The sequence below is a fragment of the Boleophthalmus pectinirostris genome, unplaced genomic scaffold, assembly GCF_026225935.1.
Source record: "Boleophthalmus pectinirostris isolate CB_2022bp ecotype Guang Dong unplaced genomic scaffold, ASM2622593v1 HiC_scaffold_13, whole genome shotgun sequence".
NCBI lineage: Eukaryota > Metazoa > Chordata > Actinopteri > Gobiiformes > Gobiidae > Boleophthalmus > Boleophthalmus pectinirostris.
Window position 1 is genome coordinate 31,611,663 of NW_026571036.1, and position 24,215 is coordinate 31,635,877.

The following is a 24,215-nucleotide window of genomic DNA, read 5'->3' on the forward strand; positions in this document are numbered from 1 at the left end:
CTGTACCGACACTCCTGGTTCAGTACTGGTTTAGTCCTGATTCAGTTCTGGTTTAGTCCTGTTTAGGACTGAGACTGTGATCAGACCGGGATTGAGACCAGTTTAGACCTGTTTTAGTCCTGTTTCAGTCCTGTTTTAGTCCTGTTTCAGTCCTGTTTTAGTCCTGGTTTAGTCCTGTTTTAGTCCTGGTTTAGTTCTGGTTTAGTCCGTATGTGGTGCAAAAGTCCGGTGTCGCAGTTTAAGTCACGAAAACGGGAAACTGCTGTTTTTCCATTATTCATTTAAACACAAAATTGGGGGGGAAAAAAACAACTAATCATTGTCTTTTTTTTTTGTTTTTTGGTTTTTTACATTTTGGTTGTGGAGACAAATAACGAAGAAAACAATTGTGTTTTTTTTTTCTTTTTTCTTATTTTTGGCTTTATTTTAAAAAATGAATGAACGAATGATACACAAATTCCCCCATATTTTGTTCTTTCTGGCCAATACCAAGACTAAACCAGGTCTAAGTAGGACTTAACCAGGCCTGATCCAGGTTAAAAACAATATTGTATCACGGATGAACCAGGTCTAAACCAGGACTAAACCGGGACTAAACTGGACCTCAGTATTTCAGCAGATATTGGCATGACAGATGGGATGAGACTGACAGGAGACAGCATGGACTTTTCACACTCCCTCTCACACAAGTATCATTGTGCTCTGCCAGACTGAAGGAAAAAAGTTTCTAATTCAGCATTTAGTACAAACTTTATTTTTACATTGGCTGCAATAAATCTAAATGAATTAAAGTGCCTGTAGTTGATCTCAAACCATGAGTCAGGAACATGTTTTAGTTTGAACCTTTAGCCCCACCCACCTTAATAAGAAATAATATCAGCCACAAGTCCACATAGTCCTGTCCTTTTCAGACCAAATTTAACTCTGGTTTATGTCTAATTCTATGTTATTTTATGGTTTAATCTCTTCTTAAAGCCCCATATTCTTCTCTCAAACAGAAAACACCTCGTGATCGTCATAGTAGGACTCCATACTAGAGTCATTTGACTAATTTCAGCCCTGGAATTGACAATCTCTACTGAAAAAAAAAGGTAAAATATAGCTGTTAACTGGAAAACTACCATTTCATGACATCACAAGGTAGATCAGAGCATTTTGAGATTTGGAGATGTAGACAGACTGATTGAAACAAAAACACAACTTCAGGTATGTTTTTGAGACGTGTTATGTAGGAACTTTAAGTGCTGATTTAGACCTTATTTGGTTAAGTCCTGATTTTTCCATCCATTTCTTCACTCGTGATTAGTTCCTGCATGGTTTAGTTCTGGTTTAGTCCGTGTGTAGTCCAGGTTTAGTACTTTCAGATCTGCACAGACATTTTTTTGCAGAGCTCCATTGTTTCTAAAGGTGCAGTGTTGGTATTTCTTCCCAAAGGCCTGATAAATTATATAAGAGCAATCCGCTTCACGGACATTCTGTAATATTTTTATCATTACTGCCCCCTGCTGAGCAAATACGACAAAGCAGGACAAGAATTACAAGCATTACATGGGACTAAATAGTGCATATTGCTGACACACAGCAGACACAGCGGTTCTTTTTGATTGTGGAATGAGGGGCAGCCAGTATATTTATTTGATGAGTTCCAATAGCGATAACAGGTATTTCTTACAGTTGCTTGGCTCATGGGACCTTATGGAGGAACATTCCAGGCAAAAATTACATCACCATGGAAACAAGCAGGTAGTTAAAGTTTTAACCAGTAAAGTTACTCAGTGCACCTGTAACAATTATAATGCACTTTTCAATGTCTATATTGAATACACCATTTGAAGTGTCTGTCTTGAGTAAAATAAAAATGCACAGAAAGAGGCAGAGTCCAGTGATCTGAAGCAGTTTTAATAGGCTTGACACGAGGGGAAGAGGCTCCTCATGCTCCTATGGTAAATCACACAGTGTCAGTTTATTCAGCATTTAAACCAAGTCACACATTTAGCCCTGTCTGCAGAAGAGTACACATCGCAAAAAATATAGCCACCAGGAGGTAAAATGACATGAATTAGTAGGATTTAATTTGATTACTGGTTTCAATATAGCTAACTTTTTTAATTACAAGGTTAAAATAATTTGCTTCTTTATTTTAATTTAATTCCAAGTGCAATTGTTGGAAAAAGGATTTTACTCATTTGGCTGGCTTCTTGATTTTGCTCTGAAAAAAACAACCAACCAAAAAAACAAAACAAAATGGTGAAATCATCAAAAATGTATTGAAATGCCAAATCATGTAGTAAATCAATTAATCAAAACTACTCAGATGATTTAAATTCAAGTCATTTTACTGGTGTAGATATATTTTCTTTACAGTAATCTCATGGATTTGTTAATCCAGGTGAGATTCAGACACCCCAACAGGTGGCGCTATACTGCAGTTTCTAATACAATACCTGAGCTCAAAAAGGTGACTGACAAAAGTTTATTATCAGTGTTAAAATGACTTGAATTCAGAATTTTAATATTAATTTTTGAGTAGATTTTACCAGTACATTATCATCTTACTGTTGTACCCAAATTGTTATAAAACTGTTAAAAAAATATTTGATTGGTTTTAACACATTGATTCTTTCTTTAAGCAAAAATATCCAATCATAAAGTTAGAAAATTGCACATGAAATTAAAAAAAAAGGAATGCCTTATTGAAGTAATTGGTTCAATTCAAAAATAATGTTGAGATTACGCAAAAATATTAAGTAAAATCAACAGGGAAATCCAAATTAGTCAAAAGCACTTAAATCAAGATTAATATTCTCAATTCAAGCCATTTTAACTAATGCAGACATATTTGTGCAGTGTAGTCCTACCTGTTAACAAGAGGATCCTTAGACCTCTCCGATACCAAACTTATTATTTTAAGTCATAAAAATACACCTGAAATCTCTATATTTACATCAGCAAATACACAGTTTCACCTGAATATTCAAAATTCAATATCACCTAAAGATTTCCTGTCAAAAACTCGCAACTAGTTTCACCCAAGTCCGTTATTTACACATATTTACATAGCTCATTTAATTTCAAACAATATTAAAATAAACCTTTAATAGATACAAACTTATTTTTTTTTATCTATTTATATGTTTTGTAAATTGTAAAGCCATACTCCTCTACCAAACTATTAATAAGTGCAAATTATTCGAACATCTGTATAAAAAACTACGATTGCAGCATCCAGCATTGACACTAGAGGGCGACAACAAGCTAATCCCCCAGTGCTTTTGATACTTTTGCTTGTGTCCACTGTAATGTATTCGTATTTCATAACAAGAAGAAATGACAAAATCTGTGCAAATAATTGAGTTGAAATGACTTGAATTCAGAATACCATTTTCTAATTTATGTTATGTTTCTTCTTTCTCAAAAATATACGTGGAGTTGTGTTTTGTTTCATTCTCACATGTTTGAGTATCTCCAAAGCTCAAAGTGTGGATCTTAAAAACACAGTGAAGCATTTCCTATATTCCCACATGACATCACAAGGTGGAACAGAGTGTTTTCTGTGAAGATTTCAGCCTAAATATGCAGCATTTGTCTTTTAAATATGTGTGAATGAAACAAAACAAGTCTAGATATGTTTGTGATGCGGAAACTGTGATCAGAAAATAGCATAATAGGGGCCTTTAAACTGGAATTAAGAAAAATATATCTTAAAAACTATTTCCACTTTAGGTCAATCGTGATAAATTGAACAGTCAGAATTCAAGTCATGTCAACTTGATATTCTTTAGTACAGAATATGATTGCCCCGAATGAGATTGTAATAGTCCGTGTAGTGGTCATTCCTTCGTCCATTCCCTTTGTGCATGAATGATTGTTAAAATAACGGTTTGGGAAGATCTTTGACATCAACATTTAGATGGAAGAAGAGTCACCATTTCAGACCTACAGGCACAAAGACTGGGTAGACATTTTTACAGCGTACACACTGCAAAAACAAAAATCACGAGTTAAAATTACTTCAGAATATTGTTTTGATTTGACTAGTTTAGATTGCATTACTTATAGGGCCTTGATTACCCTCTCCCCCCCAGTCTCCTACATCCATGTAGTGTTTAATCTAAAAGATCAGCTTCAACATTTGTGGATATTCCTTTAGCATATTTCTATTAAACAGGAAAACACACAATCTTCTTAATGTTGGGGTAAAACAGCTTTGCACATAATCTACGCCTAATAAATACATAAATCTAAACTATTCAAATTAAGATTCTGAAGTCACAATTTAGTTTTTTTGCTGTGAAAATAATAGAATTTGACATGAGATGGGAAAGTAATAATTTAAATATATTATAACCCTGTTTTAGACAAATTGCTGAGTGAATTTAAAGAGACAGCAGTTAATAGGTGCTGAAAACATTTATAATTTCTGTATCTCTACACTGCAAAAAAAAAAAATCTATAAAAGTTGACTTGAAATTGCAATATTGTTTGGTATTTGGTTTTGATATATAGTTTCATGTACCTATAAGAGGAAGACCTATAGATGAGGATAATTCAGTATAAAGAGTGATAATGACTAATCCACTAAACAGGTTTAAAATATATATATAACAAAAACTTAAAAAATTTGCAGATAATTTTGCTTAAAATGAGAAGCAATATTTAAAAAAGCATAATTACTTCAAAGTCAAATTATCTTGCATATTTGAGCTAGTCAAGTCAAACTAAAAATTCTATTCTGAATTAAAATAATGTTAACAAATCGAGATATATTTTTGCAGTGTAGAAAGACAACGACGCATTAATAACACAAAGGAGGAGTTAGGGCTGAATAATTTAAAAACTGCTGACAAATAATCATCCAATATATATAGTCTTTTGTTGTATAAGTAGACGTCGGCAATGTGCGTTTTAAATTCAAATCTGGAAGAACACAACATTTGCTAAACTAATACAAAAATGGTTTCAGAACATGTTTGTAGAAGTCTCAAATACAAGCTTAGCAGCTGGTTTTATAAATAAAAATAACAGCAGTTTTAAATTTGTACATAATTTCCGCCATTCAAATTGCAATTTCGATTGAATCATTCAGCCCTATTGTGAGTACAATTTCAATTTTAAAATATTATCAAATGTGTACAGGGAGAATTGGCTTGTCATTTTAAAGCAGCACTATGTAACTTTACTGGTGAAGTACATGCCAAGCTGGTAGCTGTCCCAGGTTTGTCACGATAATTACTATATCAATACAACAGCTGGAACAATATATTTTGGGTCAATTTCTTTGCAATAATGAGGAGATTTTTGCAACTTTATGTAATAAAGGTAAGATCTGAGCTGCAGAGGGGCGAATATAAACAAACAAATTATTAGTTCATTGTTATTTATTTGTTGCAGCTCATATATTATATTTAAAAACTGAAATGTGAGGATTATTATTTATTTTTCTTGTTATTGTGTCAGTGGCATAAAGTAGTTTCAATACTATCGCAATATTTCTCTGTAGCAATATATCAGGCTTAAGACTTTGTTATTGTGACTGACCTAAGACCCCTCCCACCAGCAAAGTTATACACAGTGCACCTTTACGTAGTAGGTATTGCAAATTTCATCTTCTCATCTCATCCTCGGGTCAATGCCGTCTGTCACATGAGCGTATCCTCCACAGCCCGATCGCTCACCACTTTCCCCGGCCGCGCCCATGTGCAAATGAAGCCCTCCTGGCAGCCTGTGACCAGGCAGTCCTCCAGGAAGATCAGCACCGTCAGCCTCTCGTGGGCGATCTTTTTACACACCAGCGGCTCCAGCAGGGGCACCTCCTCCATGCGCGGACAGAGCATGGTGCCCAGGGTCTTCATGGGCTCTGGTTTGGTCCGTGAAGCAGAGCCGAGCGTGAGAAGTTTGTCACTACTCCGGCTGTTTCCCAAACTGTGGTTCCTCTTGTGGTCCTTCTCGTGACGGTCCTTTCGAGAGTCGTGCAAAGACAGGGTTGCAAACTTGCTAACACCGCTGGCAATAAAAGAGCTGTCTAATAAACTGTTCCCCTTAGTAGTAATAGTATTAGTAGTAGTCGTTGTAGTGGTAGTAGTAGTAGTGGTAGTAGTATTGCTGCCTGGGGAGGTGCCTGTGGGGGTGGAGTGGGGGAGACTGTTGCAGAGGGAGCTGGCAGAGTTGCCACTGGCGCTGCTGTTGCTCCCGTCGTCTTTGCCGTTGACCCCAGGTGCAGAGGTGGGGGCAGAAGAGGGGGCAGAAGAGGGGGCAGAGGGGGGTACAGCAGCAGTCTGTCCCATGGCCGACAGGCAGGTGGCGCTCATGACATTAGTGTGAGTCCGAGTGCGGGACAGGGGCAGGTGAGGAAACAGCACATCCTCAGTGAGGTCCCAGAGGCAGAGCTGTGTGTCTTGGCCCACAGAGCCAAATCTGTATGTGACACTGAGCGGCCGACTGTCTGTGGAGTTTCTGTGTGCGAGGCCGCAGTGACTGTCTCTACCTGAAGGGGGCTCTGGGCAGTCGTCATCACTGCCACTTAGTTCCGCCCCCTCATCTACACTCGATGTGCAGTGGTCAAATGCGACCACACTCACCCAGGACTTGTGTCCATGTCCCCGAGCGATCACTCTGCAGTCTGAGAAAGACCAGACTGTGACCAGATCGTCCTCTCCGCCTGCCACCAGGTACCTCCCGTCTGGGCTCCAGCACACGCATAGCAGCCCCCCAAAGTAACTCTTCATGGTCCCATGGAGCTCCGCTGCGTCGAAGCCAAACACGCGCAGGTACCCGTCCTGACTGGCACAGGCCAGGAACTTCCCATCCGGAGAAAAGGCAAACTCATTGAGTGCGCCCTCGCCCACGGTCCAGCGCAGCAGTGGGTTTCTGGGGGTCTTGCTCTTACAGGTGTGAACACTGTAGCTCTCTCCCTGCTTCAGCAGCTGGTAGTGAGGAGCTGTGGTGCCACACGTGTTCTCCACATTGTACAGATACAAGCTGCCACTGGAATGAGCCACCAAGAACAGAGTCTCTGAGCCTGGCACCCATCGAACACAGGTCACTCTGGACTTGTCTATCAGCCTCTGTGGAGACACAGAAACAACGGAATGAATACATTCAAGTTAAAAGAGAGGGGTGTGTGGACCCACCTCCTCATTGAACAGTTTGCTGGTCTCTTTCTTGATAGGGTCGATGAGCTGCACCTGTCCCGCGGAGAAGCCAACAAGCAGAGACACGCTGTCGGCCGTGGCAGTGACGGGGTTAAAGTCATGACACGTTGGCTGCGTCCCTTTGTAGATCCTTTTGTCGATGGGTTTACTCAGGTCAGCCGCCTGCACAAACAAAGACCATAATGTTTTTAATAATCTCAAATAAAACAGGACACGTCCCTGGAGATTGCAGCACAATAAAGAAACTGCCAGACTAAATACTGCACATGGAAGGTAAGCATCAAAAGAGGAAGAGCGACATCACAGCCTATTCATGGATGAATGTTTCTACTTTCATAAAAAAAACAAAAAAAAAACAACACTGCGAAATGAGCATGAATTAAAATTACAGTTGGCTGTTTGTGCAGATTCACAGAAGCTGAATACTTCCACTAACCTCAATTATAATTAGATAACTCCAAACCCAAAGCTACCCTCAGGAAATTCTAACTGCATTAATTCAGGCATCTATGGCTTGCTTCCTGCCAAAGACATTTTACAGCAATTACATTCAAACAGTTCTGTGACTTTTTGGAGCACCCTCACAAGGTCAAAACTTGAGATGGAGTAAAAGTTGCAGATGCAAGAAATTAAAATGGTAATGTGAAGTTCTATTTACAGATTTCTGAAAGCAAATTGTGCTACCTATAGAGTTGTCAAAAATATCGAAAATCAGATACTAATCAATACTAAAACTAGTATTGAAACTAGGTACTCTTTGGAGCAGGTATCAATACTGAACAAGTCACATTCACATTATATAAATTAACCTTTTATGAATAGCTTTAGAATGATCTTGTGCAGTATCAGAACAAGTATAAGAGCACAGAGATGGACCACTATGGAACATACCTGGACGATCAAAGGATTACACAGGTAAGCCCATGTGGTAATATAAAATAAAAACTCTTATTTAATGTTGAAATCACATTCTATTGTCTAAATAAAGAGTGTTTTTTTTATCATCATCGTGGTATCGGAATCAGTATTGAGTATTAAGTGAGTCTATTCCTTAGTATTAAAATCAAGTTTGAAAGAGGCAAAACAAACAGGTTACGCCGGCAGCACATTGCCTCACATCTAAAGAACTCCACAGCAGCTGTGTTTACAATGAAAACACCAAGGACATGGCTAAGAGACTGTCAAAGAAATCTGGATGCTAATGTAAACAAATGCCACTGCACATGACAGGTAGGCTTGTGGTTTCACATAACTACAACACTATTGACTTGATGTTCAGTATATGAAAATTGGAGCAATATATTTTGGGGCCTCAATATTATTTATCATTTGTATATTTTTGTTGCTATAGTGGGGAGGATTCTGCAATTTTCTAATTATAATACAGATAGATTTGAGCTGTAGAAAGTTAAAAGTTGAGAAAGTAACTTCCAGGACTAATTATTGGTTTGTTCTACTATTCATTTGCTTTACCTCAGGTTTTTTAATGATACTGCACTCAAAGATGGTTTACTGGGATTCTTTTTATTTTATTGTATCAGTGTTAAGTTATTTCAATATTATTGTTTATTGCTATATTTCTCTATAGCAATATATTGTGAATTGTGTATAAAATGTGTTTAAAAACGGCAAGCTTTATCATGAGTTTATTGGAGTTATATAACAAATGTTAATCAACATAACCAGAATTTTCAGTATTTACTAGACTACAGTTCACACAGATACAGTCTTGGCAGCATTCTAATTGTAGTTCACGTTTAGTCTTGATTCATGGTTTATTCCTAGTTCTGCTTCATTCTAAAAGACCTGGCTTACACCTGGTTCAGTCCTGTGTTGGATCTAGCTTTGACCTGGTTTAAATCTGGACTTACAACTGGTTAAGTCCTAGTTTATTCTTTAGCCCAGGTTTGATGTGCCTAAATACTGATTTTTTTCTCTCTAGACCTTGTTAAGCCCTAATTTTATTTTTATTATTCAGATCTGGCTTAGTCCTGGTTTGAATACCTACTAGTTAGTCCATCTTAATATATGATTTAATATCTGATTTAAACAGATTTTATCCAGGTTTGTTCTTTAGACCTGCTTCTGACCTATTTTAGATCCTATCAAGAATTGCTTTATTACCTTTTGGTTCTGCTTAATACTGCTGGTTTAGACCTATTAAGACCTGGTTTAGTCCTGGTTCAGATTTTACTTCAGCCTGGTTTAGTCCTGCTTTAGACAGAGTTTGTTAGCAAGGCTTGTTTTAGTCCTGGTTTGAATACCTAGTTAATTGTGGTTCAACATATCTGGTTTAGGCCTGGTTTAAATCATCCTTGGACCTGGTTTAGTCTTGGAACAAATCCTTCTTTGACCCGGTTTAGACCTAGCTCCTTCACAATACCTCATTTAGTCCTGATTTGAATGCCTAGTTTTTTCCATAAGACCTGGTCTAGACCTAGTTTGAATATCTGATTCAATATGTCTGGTTTAGTCTTGGTTTAGATCTTGCTTGGAAATGGTTTAGACCTAGTTTCTTAACACGACATTGTTTGAATACCTAATTAGTCCAGGTCAATTGTCAATTTAACAAATCTGGTTTAGTCCTGGTTGTGACCTAGCTTAGACCTGGCTTAGTCCTGGTTCAGATCTTACTTTGACTTGGTTTAGCTCTGTTTTAGCCCAAGTTTCACCATGATTTATACCTACTTAATCCTTGGTTTTGCATTAGTTGCTCCTTTAGCCCTAGTTACACATGCAGATGCAGCCAGAGCGCGTTGTTTACCTTTCTCACGCCTTTGTAGATGTAAAAGTACAGTTCCCGGCCCACATTGAAGCAGATCCGGTCTCCGTTCCCAGACTGATCGTTCACATTGACAAAAGAAACCCGAACTGGATTGGAGCCCTGGGAGTTGAACGGTACCCTGTTTGGCCGGCTGTATTCGGAGTGCGTGAGGAGTTTGTAGACGCCTTCTCTCGTGGTGAATTGTGTTTTAATTTCGTTCGTCTCCTTCCCTCCTCCCTCCGCCGCCATCTTGGAAGTTGGCGTTCATCCTTGTCTGGGACCCGGATGTGACGGACAGCGCATGCGTCGGTTTGTTGTGTGGGAAGAGGCCAGTCTTTCTCAATTTATCACATATTTCTGTTTCAAATGTGGCTTAAAATGTGCGTTAACTCTATAAAAATCAGTCATTGGTGTAGATAAAAAAAGAAGACTAATAAGTAATATTTTGTCAGTGGTCTGAAGCATTGTAGCCAACTCTATGGGACTTTTATTGCTCAATATCTTAAAGAACATGAGGGGTAAGTAAGACAAAGCAATGTGATACAATGTCCAATCATAAATGTACCCATATATGTAATGTATTATGTGTACCTATGCAGTTCTCAAAATAATAAAAAAAAATAAAATCTGTACGCAACAATCAAATGATGCAAGCTAAGATGTAAAGTAAGTTGGGAAATATGTCCTCTGCATTTGACTCATCCTTCAATGCATTTAGGGTTAAACCTGTTAGGAGAGTGTAGGAAAATCTATACACAGGAGGAGTGGGTGCCAATGTGGGCTCCCATCTCTAGATTTTGAGCCAGTCTTGGTCAGGACTAATTTAGCTGGAGGATTTTCCTATTTTGCATATTTTGGGATGATGAGGGAGATCTAAGTGCACAGAGGAAACCCACACAAGCACAGCTACTGAAACAAATCTGTGTTACTAACACAATAAAAATAATGCAAGATAATTGCAGCAAAGCAGTTTTCACTCATTCATTAAAAGGCCTGAACTACAACAAATAATTAGTAGAAAAAAATATATATTAATAGTGGATATTTGTCATCCCTAAACAGCTCAAATCATAAAAAAAAAAAAAACAACAACAACTCACCACTAACGAAAACATACTCTTGATAAATACTGAGCCCCGAAATATATTTTCCCAGCTTTCATATATGTTGATATAGTAATTATTGCGCCAACTCTGGAACCTTCTCAATAGTGCTACAGACACTCCATACCATGATGTAAAGAGCCTTACTTATTCCCTCACAGATAACTAAAGAGAAATACATTGAAGCCACAAACCAGCAATAAATTGTTTGTATAGGTATAAACAGCAATCCCTGTGCTGAAGTGGGTTTTCTCCTGGATATTTTTCTTGTAGCGCTGCCCTTTTTGTTGCTAGATAGAGAGAGGTGAGTGAGTGAGAGAGAGGAGGAGGGTCAGGCCAGGCAAATGGACAGGGGTGAAGTGAGGTCTCATGTTGTTGTCATCTCCAGGCGCCAGACAAGGAAACGAAAAACAGACAGGTGCCAGTGTAAAACTATTACAGCTTTTATGGCTTCTTACTTCCTTTATAATTACCCCCAAAATATAAGTTGAAATACCTACTCTGCTTAAAGGTGCACTTTGTTTTCTTCTTCATCTGTTTGTCCTAATGGAGATGTGATTACTTTGCCTCAAATGTTCCATAGTATGGCATTAAACATATCTATCCCTCTCACAGTAAGAAGTCGTGTTTCTTGAGCAATGAAAACAGTTGTAACTGAATAAATGCAAGATAAATATGTATAATGTCATACTGTGGAATATTCCAGTCAAGTAAATAACATCACCATGGACACAAAAAATATTACATGTGCATATTTAAAATGACTTGAATTGACTGTATTTTCTTAGTAATAGAAGTATGTGTAATAGAATAAATGCCAGATTGATAAGTTTAATGCCATACTGTGGAACATTCCAGGCAAAGCAATGACATAACTTCATGGAGTCAAGCAGGTAGCAAACCCTCCACCAGAAAAGTTACGTAATGCCACTTTAAATCAAGATATGAATTTAAGCCAAGCTGATTTTTTAAAATTATTAAATTAAAGATCTAATCAATGTGTGTAATATTACTTAGACTAGTTCAGAAGGAAAATTACTTGGACACAGTAGCTCACACATTACAATATAAGAACAAATGTTAGTTATATGTTATAATAATTGGGAAAAAAATAGTTATACATTCAAAATAATACTTAAAGTAAGCAAGCAGTGTAACTTGACCCAGCTCAGAAAATATACTACCTATACTGCAAATAGATGATTGCAACATTTCTTGGCATTTCTACAGTTACACAACAGTCGCTTCTGGTAGTGTCTGCTATCCACTAGAAGTATTCTCATTATGTAATAGGGATAGAGAGAGGGAGGGAGAAGAGGTGAGAGAAGAGAGAGTGGGAAGGAGGGGAGAGAGGAGAGAGAGAAGAGTGGGAGAAAAGAAAAAAGAGGCAGGCAAAGGGGAGAGAGAGAGGATATGGGGAAAAGGGGAGAGAAAGAACCATGGGAAAAATTGAGTGAAGCGAGAGAGATGGAAAGTGGAGGAGATTTAGTGAAGGTTAGCTGGGAGATAAAGAGCAAGAGATACGAGAGGGGGTGAGAGACAGAGGGAAGTAAGGGAGAGGGGGAGGGAGAGAGGGAGTACAGTTCAGTCCTCTCGTGGTTAGTCTAAACGAGTGGAGATGCTTCTAGACTCTTAATCCTGTTACAATGTTTTACAACTTTTTATAACTTCAAGTTCATTTAAATATAGTTCTGACTGAGTAACATGATTAAGTTAAGCTTCCAGTTTATTCTTTGCTTCAGAGAATCTTCTGGTTTTCTACATATAGCCTACTGTAACACATTTGTTTTACATTAAATAAAACCCAATGCATATAACATGTAGTGTTTTTAAATTCCAAACATCTTCTTTATTCATCTGGATAACTTCAGCACTGGAATTGCCTATCGCTACTGAACTAAAAGTGAAAGGCAGCCGCTAACTTGAAAACTACCACTACATGGCATCACAAGGGTTAGGGTTAGGGTATTGTTTTTGATGAGATAACAATATTATAACAAAGCTTTAAAAGTACATTTTGCATAATATAAGACCTTTTAATGCAACTTCCCAGAAAAAACTAAACAAACAAAAAAAAAACTGTTTGACTACAATATTTGTCATATACGTTCAACTACAAGTCTCTAAAAGCTTATTAGCATATAGCTGTCACCTTTTACCTTCCTATAGTTGACTTGAAGCAAATTTAAATAAACACAGCATTTAAAAAAAATATCCAATTTATTCTTTGTTTTGTGTTTTGTGTTCAGCTGCGGTTACAACAATGGACTTTGAGTTAATACATTTTAGACAAACTATTGATTGCTGGAAAGCTTCTTCTAAAGCTCTTGCTCTTTGAAAAACATTTATTTCCGTGAATTTCCCCATAACCAAAATAATCTGTCATCTTTCTTCCCAGGCCTGAAGCCATGTGGAAGTCTCTGCGCTTTGCTTTTGCCTGAGGTTTGTCCAGTTGGGCTTCCATACAGCAGCTGATAGCGGGGGCCTATGCACAGCTGTGACGACTATGGGGGGCGGGTGAGCTGGTCTGCCCCGAGAAGCTATCAGGGCAGCTCTGGCATGATTGACAGGCAGTGGCTGGTATCTCTACAACCCTAAAAGGACACCCAAATTTAGGCTTTCTCCTAGGCCCCCTCCCTCGTGGTTTTGACACCCAACCCCACCTTACTGCCCACCTACCCCCCACTATGCACATGTAGTATCTTCTAGAAGGTTCTGAATGGGGGCCTTCTAGAAACATCCCCCCAAGTATAAAAAGATGACCGGTTTGAGACCACAGCGTCATAGAGTCAAGAGACACATTCACCTCAACTCAGCAAAGAACTCATAAGAGAAGCAAGCAGCCTCTTCAAGAAGGCCTTCTCAAACTACTACTACTATTATTACTACTACTACTGCAAAGAAGACTACATTAAAGGTAAGATTGGATGCAATTTAACCCGCTAATATCATGATTTTTAAGCATTTGGGATCAGCTAATCTTGCTTTGAGTAGGTTTGATTCATTATGATCTAGGATAAGTTTCAAGAAAGTCTTAACTTAACTTAAAAGTGTTAACCCACATTACATCAAATTTGGGACTAAACTGAGACTAAACCTGGAACGAAACCTGGACTAGCTCAGGACTTTACCAAGGCTAGGCCAGGACCAAACCCTGTCTACATTAAGATTAAACTGGGCTCAAACTAGGACTAAACCAGGACTAATGCTTGTATGCACTCCAACATGCATTTATTAATACCACGCTAGGAAATTACAATCCTAAAATCCTAGGAGTAGATAAACAATGTATGAAAAATAGATTGAAACTAGTCAGAAATGTCAGTTGAATCAAACTTGTCTAACCTACTCTAATATTCTGAATTTGAGTGAACTTAAATATTTAAACTGTAACTTAGCTTTACCAATGACTTTGTTGGAGAGTAGGCTATGGCAGTGGGAGCACATGGCATCAGGGGTCACTTTCAATGAAGAGCAATGGGCCAACTGCTTTAACTGCTCAAAATGTGTTATTAATTAGAAACCAATGTAGAATGAAAATATGTTTTAAAAAGTAGTCAAAATTGTATATACTGTATGTATTGTGATTTTTGCAGTATTTTAAAGTACAACTGACTAAAGACAAATTACTGAATAGAAACAATAGAAAAAAGTTCAGTAAATCTCTCATCATTCTGTACATAGAAGAACATTATAGCAATTAAACTTTGGGGTTGTTTCAATGCAATTTTTATCCTTAAATATAATATACAACCACTGGATTTGTTTTAAGGAATGAAGTGAACTAATGATCTTTTCAAAAATAGTAACTATAGTTTCATAGTGACTATTTACAAACTATAGTAAAGTTATTAAGGTGTGAAATGGCACATGTTGAAGCAGTGGAGATCATAAGCTCCGCCCACTCACCATATGGCAGGATTTTGATTGACAGCGGAGACTGGCACTGCAACCCCCTCTCAAACCAAACGGGGCTTATCTTAAACCCGGAGCAGCCTGCAATCTATTTGGGATACTTTAGGGATAAAATATTTTTCAGATAAACATTGCACTTACATACATTCTTTAATATATGTTCATGTTCAGACTGAAATATTATCAGCTAAACTTAACTGTAGAAAAGTATTAAGGACAATACTTTACTACTACAGCCTCTGATTTGACAGTTCAGTCAACTGTTCAACCCTATTTCATGTAATTAGGACAAATCATTTTTTTTATTGTTTCAACTAACTGTAGTAGAAATAGAAGTGCAGTAGTAAAAGTAGCAGAAGTAGTAGTGGTAAATCAGCCCATTCCTTTAAAAAAAAATTCAATAAGTATTATTGAAAAAAATACTGAAAAATATGAACAAAAAAAATCATCATCATTATCAAATGTGAAAAGATGGTGGTAGCAGTATTAGTGGTATTAGTTGTAACAACAATTGTAGGAGTGGAATTAGCAGTAACAATGGCAGAGGAATGAGTCACAGTAGTTGTACAAGTTTCAATAACAGTAGTATAGTAGTAGTAGTAGTAGTAATAGTATTTAATTCCTTTAACATTCCTTTGTATTTCCCCACAGATGCCTGAGAGCAGCGGCCGCATGATGGAGGAGGAGGTGGAGACCTTTGCCTTTCAGGCTGAGATCGCTCAGCTCATGTCCCTCATCATCAACACATTCTACTCCAACAAAGAGATCTTCCTCAGAGAGCTCATCTCCAACTCTTCTGATGTAAGACAATATAGTAAATAAAGAGAAAATATGATGCTAAAACTAGATACAATTACATGAAATATGATACTACTTGAAAGAATAGTAATATTAATTTAGATAGACTTTTTTCAGAGTTAAGATGCTAGTATTTGTGACTGATAAAATGCCTTTGATTTTGTCTAAACTTGTCAACAAACCTATCAATATACTGAATTCAACCCATTTAAGCAACTGAAGATGATAACTTTCTTGCAAATTAAAAGGCCATTCTTGTATAATTGACTAACCTTTATCTCTTACCACAGGCTCTGGACAAAATCAGATACGAAAGCTTGACAGACCCCAGCAAACTCGACTCTTGCAAAGACCTTAAGATTGACATCACGCCTGATCTTCTCGCCCGCACTCTCACCATCCTGGACACTGGCATCGGCATGACCAAAGCCGACCTCATCAACAACCTGGGCACCATCGCCAAGTCGGGCACCAAGGCCTTCATGGAGGCTCTGCAGGCTGGGGCAGATATCTCCATGATCGGGCAGTTTGGAGTGGGTTTCTACTCCGCATACCTGGTAGCAGAGAAAGTCACAGTGATCACCAAACACAATGATGACGAGCAGTACATCTGGGAATCTGCAGCTGGAGGATCTTTCACTGTCAGGCCAGATACAGGTATTAAAGCATACAGGATTTTCATATAAGATTAAATCAGTTTGCTAGGTCTTCTGAGGTCAGGTAGCCTCCAAAACTACAACTTGTGTTAACTACCTAATATTTTGAGTATTTCCTTTGTTGCACATCAGGGATGAAAGGCATAATGGGGAATATATAATTTAGGTTGAATATGTTTTACTGAAAATCCGTATCGTTTTCTTCCAGGGGAGCCCATTGGTCGAGGCACAAAGGTGATCCTCCATCTTAAAGAGGACCAGACTGAATACTGTGAAGAGAAACGCATCAAAGAAGTCATCAAGAAGCACTCTCAGTTCATTGGCTACCCCATCACACTCTATGTAAGTCTGCTGTCAGGTAACAACTATACCAGGATGAGTAAAAACAATTTAAATTCAGAATATTAATCTTCATTTGAAGTTAAATTTATCTTAATAAAAAAATACATTATTTGAGTCACTAGATAAGTTTAAATATAGCATATTATAGTTTTTAGACAAATTTCCTGCCATGGAATGATTTTTACCAAATAATTGAAATAAGACATTTCTGAAACCAGTAAACCATAGATCAAAAGAAGTTAAATAATGTAAGTTTTGCAAAGTGGTACTAGTAGTAGTAGTTGTAGTAGTAGTAGTAGTAGTAAAATAGGATACTGACTTAAACTTTTTGTCATTTTCAGGTGGAGAAAACCAGAGAGAAGGAGGTTGACCTGGAGGAGGGAGAGAAAGAGGAGGAAGTGGACAACAAAGACGCCGCTGCCGCTGACAAACCAAAGATCGAAGACATTGGCGCCGACGAGGATGAGGACAGCAAAGACGGACAGAACAAGCGCAAAAAGAAGGTGAAGGAGAAGTATATCGACGCTCAGGAACTCAACAAGACCAAGCCCATCTGGACCCGTAACCCTGACGACATCACCAACGAGGAGTACGGAGAGTTCTACAAGAGTCTAACCAATGACTGGGAGGACCACCTGGCTGTCAAGGTGAGGGAAAATAACGCACCCACTTAACTAGCTTTTACAGATACTTTTTACTTTTACTAATTAGGTTGGCTGATAATATCCAACATTTGTTAAAGATATGATTTGCCTCCCTCTTTGTAGCACTTCTCGGTGGAGGGTCAGCTGGAGTTCCGCGCTCTACTTTTCGCTCCCAGACGTGCTGCTTTCGACCTGTTTGAAAACAAAAGGAAGAGGAACAACATTAAACTCTATGTGCGCAGAGTCTTCATCATGGACAACTGCGAGGAGCTCATCCCAGAATACCTCAGTAAGTACACAGTTTATATATATATATATATATATATATATATATATATATATATATATATATATATATATATATATATATATATATATATATATATATATATCGCTTTTCAAGATACTCAAAGATGCTTTACATGAAAAGACAAACAAAGACAAACCTTCTTTTCTCTGTGGAGAGTTTTGAGATAGAAATTGCTTATAGAGAGACATAAGCATTGGAAATACAGCCTGTTACATGAATATATTGTGAAATTAACATGGATTTTTCAATGTTCTTCCAGACTTCATTAAGGGTGTGGTGGACTCTGAGGATCTGCCCCTGAACATTTCCAGAGAGATGCTTCAGCAGAGCAAAATCCTGAAGGTGATCCGCAAAAACCTGGTGAAGAAGTGTCTGGAGCTGTTCAGTGAAATCTCAGAGGATAAAGACAACTACAAGAAGTTCTACGAGCAGTTCTCCAAAAATATCAAGGTAAGAGCTATGACTAATGTGAGATGCTATACCATATACTATATATTGTTCTACCTTGTCTAATTTCCAAACTTTTGATTTATTCCAGCTTGGTATCCATGAAGATTCCCAGAACAGGAAGAAGCTGTCTGAGCTCCTGCGTTACTACACCTCTGCCTCTGGAGATGAGATGGTGTCCCTCAAAGACTACGTGGCTCGCATGAAGGACAACCAGAAACACATCTACTACATCACTGGTACGAAGTAAATTTTGATTTAACATTGCTACAATAATCATCAGTGAAATCAACTACAACTAGGAGTGACCTGAACACACACTGACAGAAGTAACTACATGTACTCTCTATAGTAGTTGTAGTTGAATCATTTACTAGCTACAAGCATCTTCAAACAGCAAAATGTGCATCACTAATATAGATTTCTGACTTCTCCCACAGGTGAGACCAAAGACCAGGTGGCCAACTCAGCGTTTGTGGAACGTCTTCGTAAAGCTGGTCTGGAGGTGATCTACATGATTGAGCCCATCGATGAGTATTGTGTCCAGCAGCTGAAGGAGTTTGATGGGAAAACTCTCGTGTCTGTGACCAAAGAGGGACTGGAGCTGCCCGAAGATGACGAAGAGAAGAAGAAACAAGAAGAACTTAAAGTTAAATTTGAAAACCTTTGCAAAATCATGAAGGACATCCTGGACAAGAAGATTGAGAAGGTAAGATAGATGGAGAAAGACTTAAAAGCAATACTATAGTTGGAAGAATTGGATAAAAAAAAAAAAAAAAAAGTCAATTTATCAGTTATGCAAGTTTTTAGCTCGCCAAATTAAATCACATTGTAATTACTTAGCAAATTGAAAAAGATAGAAATAAATAACGCTTGAAAAAAAAAGTATATTTTGTTTGAGGTTCTATCTATGCTTTGACACAAACAAATTAAATAAGAATGTGTGATATGGAAATAAATGAATCACAAACAACTTGGCAGCACTTAGTAGATCTATGAGCAGTTTTAAAGATAGGTGGTCAAACACTTGCTTAATATCTTTCACTTCTTATTCATAGGTCACCGTATCCAACCGCTTGGTCTCGTCTCCCTGCTGCATCGTCACCAGCACCTATGGGTGGACTGCCAACATGGAGCGCATCATGAAGTCTCAAGCCCTCAGAGATAACTCCACACTGGGATACATGACAGCCAAGAAGCACCTGGAGATCAACCCGGTCCACCCCATCATCGAGACTCTGCGGGAGAAGGCAGAGGCCGATAAGAATGATAAGGCTGTGAAGGACTTGGTGATTCTGCTGTTTGAGACAGCGCTCCTGTCCTCCGGTTTCACACTGGACGACCCACAGACACACGCCAACCGCATCTACAGGATGATCAAACTCGGACTGGGTAAGGATCTCATCAAAAATAACAAACGCTATAGTAATGTAAAAGAAAGACAAGAGCTTACATGTATACTTGTAACTTTTCTTGTGGAGGACATGCAGTTGCTTATCTCCTTGTAGATGTTATAGCTTTGTCTGGAATATTCCACAATATGCAATTTAACTTAATATAACCATAGAGACAAGCAGGGACTACAAGATCAAGTTAAATTTCACCACCAGCTTGTTTTCACTTTGCTACTATAGGTTTGCATTGAATGTTCCACAATATGGCATTAAACTTAATATACAACCATGGAGACAAGTAGTCATCCAAACAGCCAAGTTACAGGTTAGATCAGGGGAGTCGGCAACCCAACCCATAATAAATCAAGGTATTTTTGAGGTAATTGAATCAATGCAAGGTAGATCAGTAAGGCCATACTATGGAACATTCCAGGCAAAGCAATAACACCTCCAGGAAGAGGAGCAGGTTGCAGACTCTGAACTAGAAAAGTTACACAATGCACCTTTGACAGTTAGACTGACTGTTCACTGACTGGTTCTTGGTTTCACTTGGTCACTCACAAATGCTTCTTGCTTGTTACTGTCAGGCATTGATGAGGAGGACTCCCCAGTGGAAGATCTGATTCAGCCAGCAGAGGAGGACATGCCTGCTCTGGAGGGAGACGATGACACTTCCAGAATGGAGGAAGTTGACTAAACTACCACCATCCAATTTTACTCCACTCTGTAAAGTTTTAATTGTTTATTTTTGTAAGTTATTCAGGTTGGGAAAATACATTTGTACACATTGTAATGAAGTAAGACATGACAATGCTATTCACATTTGTATAGAAATATTGCACAGTAACTAATAAGCCAATAACTGTTAACTTGAAAGAGTAATTTAAGGTCATATGTCTAGGGTGAGTTCTCTCTCTTTTTGTAACGATGACAATTTTTGATATGCAAACGAGTTTTTAATAAAATATGATGAGAAACAAAACCGTAACTTGTGATTTTTGTCCACACCTTGATTTAAACCTGCAAATTCTAGAAAAATACCTATGCACTTTCTGGAATCTTCAATAACATTGTAGTAAACGCTGACCCGTGAGTCCCGCCCCCTCTACAATGCAATGTAATAGAAATCCAATTGACTGACAGCTGAGTGGACCAATCAGCGGGCTGAAACTGTCTCCGAACATTCCAGACGGTTCCAGAAGCTGAGAATTCTCGAAATCCCCGTCAGAAACTGTATAAAAGCGAGCAGGGCACATCTTTGCACAGTCACAGAAACCCGAACCACGAACTAGCGGCGCAACCGGGCGAGGGAGCAACTTAACTACTCCCACATTCGCATTCCTACTTCTATTTCTACTGCGAAGACTCACCAACGAAGACCAAGGTAAATGAAAGAAGCTTCTATGATGCTTAAGCTATGAAGCTACAATGGCATATCTTAAATTGTCTAAAACTAAATTGCTATAAATAATAGTTTTTAAATTAAATTATTCAAACATTAAGTTGTCGATTCATTTTTATGCTTTGAACTCATAATTATCTTAGTTGTCATCAAATGTACATTGTGTTACTGGGTTGTGATAATGCAAGTGCAACGGAGCAGGTGCGTTGTAATCTAGTAACAAGATTTGCATCTACTTATTTTTAATTTTCTATAATTTGGTGCAATATTTATGCGTTTTTAAAATAAATTTGTGAACAGCACGTAGTGTTTTTATAATAAAATCAAAATTTAAGTTGCCAAGTTATTTTTTTTAAATTGCTGTTTGGATAATTCCGTGATTTAAACGCAAAGCTGATTCATTCAAGGATCTTGGTTGCCAAAGGAGGGGCTCACCTCTTACTCACATGGAAACTGCTAGATTGTTCTGAGGTCTTTGGTACCTTCTAGAAACACGCAATATACCAAAGCAACCTGCAAGTGGCGCCATTTCTCTCCATGTGCTTGCGGTTTGTAGAATGAATGAAAAACTGCAAGATTTAGTAAAAAAAAAAAAAAAACTTCTCGATTTAACTATGTAATCGATTTTAACTATGTAATCAAGATCTCTTTCACAGCGCACATTTAAAGCACAAGAAAAGTGAAGATATGAGAGGAGATTGACCTGTTACTCGTTACTATAGATCGAAACTACATGGCTACTTGTTGATTGAATACTATTATCTCTTGGAGACAAGATATTGATCATGTACTTACAGTAGACATTTTGGCCAAATAAATACAGCCTTTTCACTTTCTGAACAAATTTCCTACTAAATAATTAATTTCAGACTATGTTAGGAGAAATCACATGGTTAGTAGAAAAATAGACAGTATTTTATCGTGACAGCTGCATCCTTTTGTGTTCCCTGTTGGTGATAATTGATTATTTGAACTTCTCACAAAGGATTAGTGGTCCATAATAGAATTCATGTGAATGTGACTTTTTAGTAGTGATACCTGCTCTGTACTAGTGTTAGTATTGATTAGTATCTGATTTTCAGTACTTTTGACAACCCTATTCCCCATCCAGACAACTACTCACACGGGGGCTAGATGTAATATTTTACAGACTCTAACAGTTGCTGCAAAAATCTATGCTCTTATCTGACCGTTTGAAACATTAAGCATTTGTTAAGTTTCTGTTTCTATTTGTTGCAGATGCCTGAGGCACGTGACCAGCCAATGGAGGAGGAGCCTGAGACTGAGACCTTTGCCTTTCAGGCTGAGATTGCTCAGCTCATGTCTCTCATCATCAACACATTCTATTCCAACAAAGAGATCTTCCTCAGAGAGCTCATCTCCAACTCTTCTGATGTAAGTTTGAAATTAGATTCAGTGAAATTATTGCAAAGTGTGTTTTATATATGCTTAGTATATTTTATATTTGCTCTCATCAATATGACTTCAATCTGACAAATCTACTAAAACAAGAATGAAAATATCATGTTTACAAAAAATAATTCCTACATTGATGAAATTTATGTAGTAAAATAACTCCAATCTTAAAGAAAATTACAATTGATTGTTTAAAACTAGCTTTGCACTGTGTATTGATTCTGAACTATTTAAAATCCACAGGCTTTGGACAAAATCCGCTATGAAAGCCTCACAGACCCCTCCAAACTCGACAGTGGCAAAGATCTGAAAATCGAAATCATTCCCAACAAAGAGGAGCGCACCCTCACCCTCCGAGACACTGGCATTGGCATGACCAAAGCCGACCTCATCAACAACCTGGGCACCATCGCCAAGTCGGGCACCAAGGCCTTCATGGAGGCTCTGCAGGCTGGGGCAGATATCTCCATGATTGGGCAGTTTGGAGTGGGTTTCTACTCTGCATACCTGGTGGCAGAAAAGGTCACAGTGGTCACCAAACACAATGATGACGAACAGTATGCATGGGAGTCATCTGCCGGGGGGTCCTTCACTGTCAGGAACGACATATGTAAGAATTATTTTAAATTTTTTTCAAATTTATGTTGCTTTTTAATATCCAAATATGAAATATCTACAGTAGTTCATCTAACTGTAAATTAGATTGTTTTGCATATTAGGTGCTGATTATTTCAGGTGAAAAACAATATATTTATAATACAATAAATAAAATAATCAATATTTAAAGCTAAATTAATCAACAGTAGAAAAAAAAAAAATCTACATTATTTTTAGTATTTATTTCAACAAAAATTTTCAGTAAACATTGCAGGGGAAACAAACATTTTCTACTGCCAATTTTAATAACTGGGACCCTTGGTAGCTATTTGGTTGATTAAAAATACTGTCTGTTTATTGACAACTTAATGTAATTTTATTTTTGTTTTCAGCTGAACCAATGGGACGTGGCACCAAAGTGGTCCTGCACCTTAAAGAGGACCAGACAGAATACCTGGAGGAGAGGAGAATCAAGGAGATCGTCAAGAAGCACTCACAGTTCATTGGATACCCCATCACACTCTTTGTAAGTGCTACATGGTTTATAAGAAGCTGTTGTTTTTTGGAAACCACTGCATGCCTACATATTAATCAAAACTATGAGCAGGACCACTGTTATTATTAGAAAGGTTATTTGACATGCCTAATTTTCTCTGAAAGTTGAGTGAAATATGTTTTATTTAAATAGCACCTTTTTAAATTTCTTTTGGGATCAATAAAGTAGCTACCTGTCTATCTTAAACAGAATTTACACAGTTCATAACAATAAAAAAAAATCAAATATTTTATGTGCAAAGTTACCTCTGTTATTTAGGATAAAGCTGGCCCTTTCTCCAATAATGAAGAATGAGGAGATAGAGGAATTATTGTTATGCTTTTGATTTCGGAGGAGCAGATGGCATAGCAGTTAATAGATTTATTGTTGAATGAAAATTTTAACATTACTGCTAACATTGCTTAACACTTCAAAACAATATAATGTAAAGATGGTTTGAATTTGTCATGTCTGTGGGTACCTGTTTAGACACATTGAATAGCTATTGATTATTATTTTGTTACTACAGGTGGAAAAGGAGCGTGACAAGGAAGTGAGTGACGATGAGGCAGAGGAGGAGGAGAAAGAGAAGGAGAAAGAGAAGGATGAAGAGGAGAAGGAGGAGGACAAGCCCGAGATCGAAGACGTGGGCTCAGACGATGAGCATGACCACGACAAATCAGACAAGAAAAAGAAGAAGAAGGTGAAGGAGAAGTACATCGACCAGGAAGAGCTGAACAA

General features: G+C 37.8%; 3 protein-coding genes across 3 annotated transcripts in view; 2 read left to right on the forward strand and 1 right to left on the reverse strand.

The window, feature by feature from the left end:
- Positions 1 to 1,878: 1,878 nt before the first annotated feature.
- On the reverse strand, positions 1,879 to 10,194 carry wdr20b (WD repeat domain 20b). The gene is made up of 3 exons (XM_020933707.2): positions 9,916 to 10,194; positions 7,131 to 7,313; positions 1,879 to 7,064 (listed from the first exon to the last, which is right to left on the reverse strand). Exons 1-3 carry the CDS (start codon positions 10,162 to 10,164, stop codon positions 5,640 to 5,642), a joined length of 1,857 nt encoding a protein of 618 aa, XP_020789366.1. The 5' UTR covers positions 10,165 to 10,194; the 3' UTR covers positions 1,879 to 5,639.
- A 5,390-nt stretch (positions 10,195 to 15,584) lies between these two features.
- Positions 15,585 to 20,242, forward strand: hsp90aa1.1 (heat shock protein 90, alpha (cytosolic), class A member 1, tandem duplicate 1). The gene is made up of 10 exons (XM_020933724.2): positions 15,585 to 15,734; positions 16,022 to 16,388; positions 16,596 to 16,729; positions 17,071 to 17,376; positions 17,497 to 17,662; positions 17,943 to 18,133; positions 18,222 to 18,369; positions 18,571 to 18,839; positions 19,189 to 19,522; positions 20,112 to 20,242. Exons 1-10 carry the CDS (start codon positions 15,585 to 15,587, stop codon positions 20,219 to 20,221), a joined length of 2,175 nt encoding a protein of 724 aa, XP_020789383.2. The 3' UTR covers positions 20,222 to 20,242.
- Positions 20,243 to 20,747: 505 nt separating this feature from the next.
- hsp90aa1.2 (heat shock protein 90, alpha (cytosolic), class A member 1, tandem duplicate 2) overlaps positions 20,748 to 24,215 on the forward strand; it is a 6,393-nt gene continuing 2,925 nt past the window's right edge. The window contains exons 1-5 of the mRNA XM_055149296.1: positions 20,748 to 20,908; positions 22,166 to 22,321; positions 22,586 to 22,952; positions 23,332 to 23,465; positions 24,004 to 24,215. Coding sequence (XP_055005271.1) covers positions 22,166 to 22,321; positions 22,586 to 22,952; positions 23,332 to 23,465; positions 24,004 to 24,215 — 869 coding nt within the window. The 5' untranslated portion in view covers positions 20,748 to 20,908. The remainder of the gene's footprint in view (positions 20,909 to 22,165; positions 22,322 to 22,585; positions 22,953 to 23,331; positions 23,466 to 24,003) is intronic.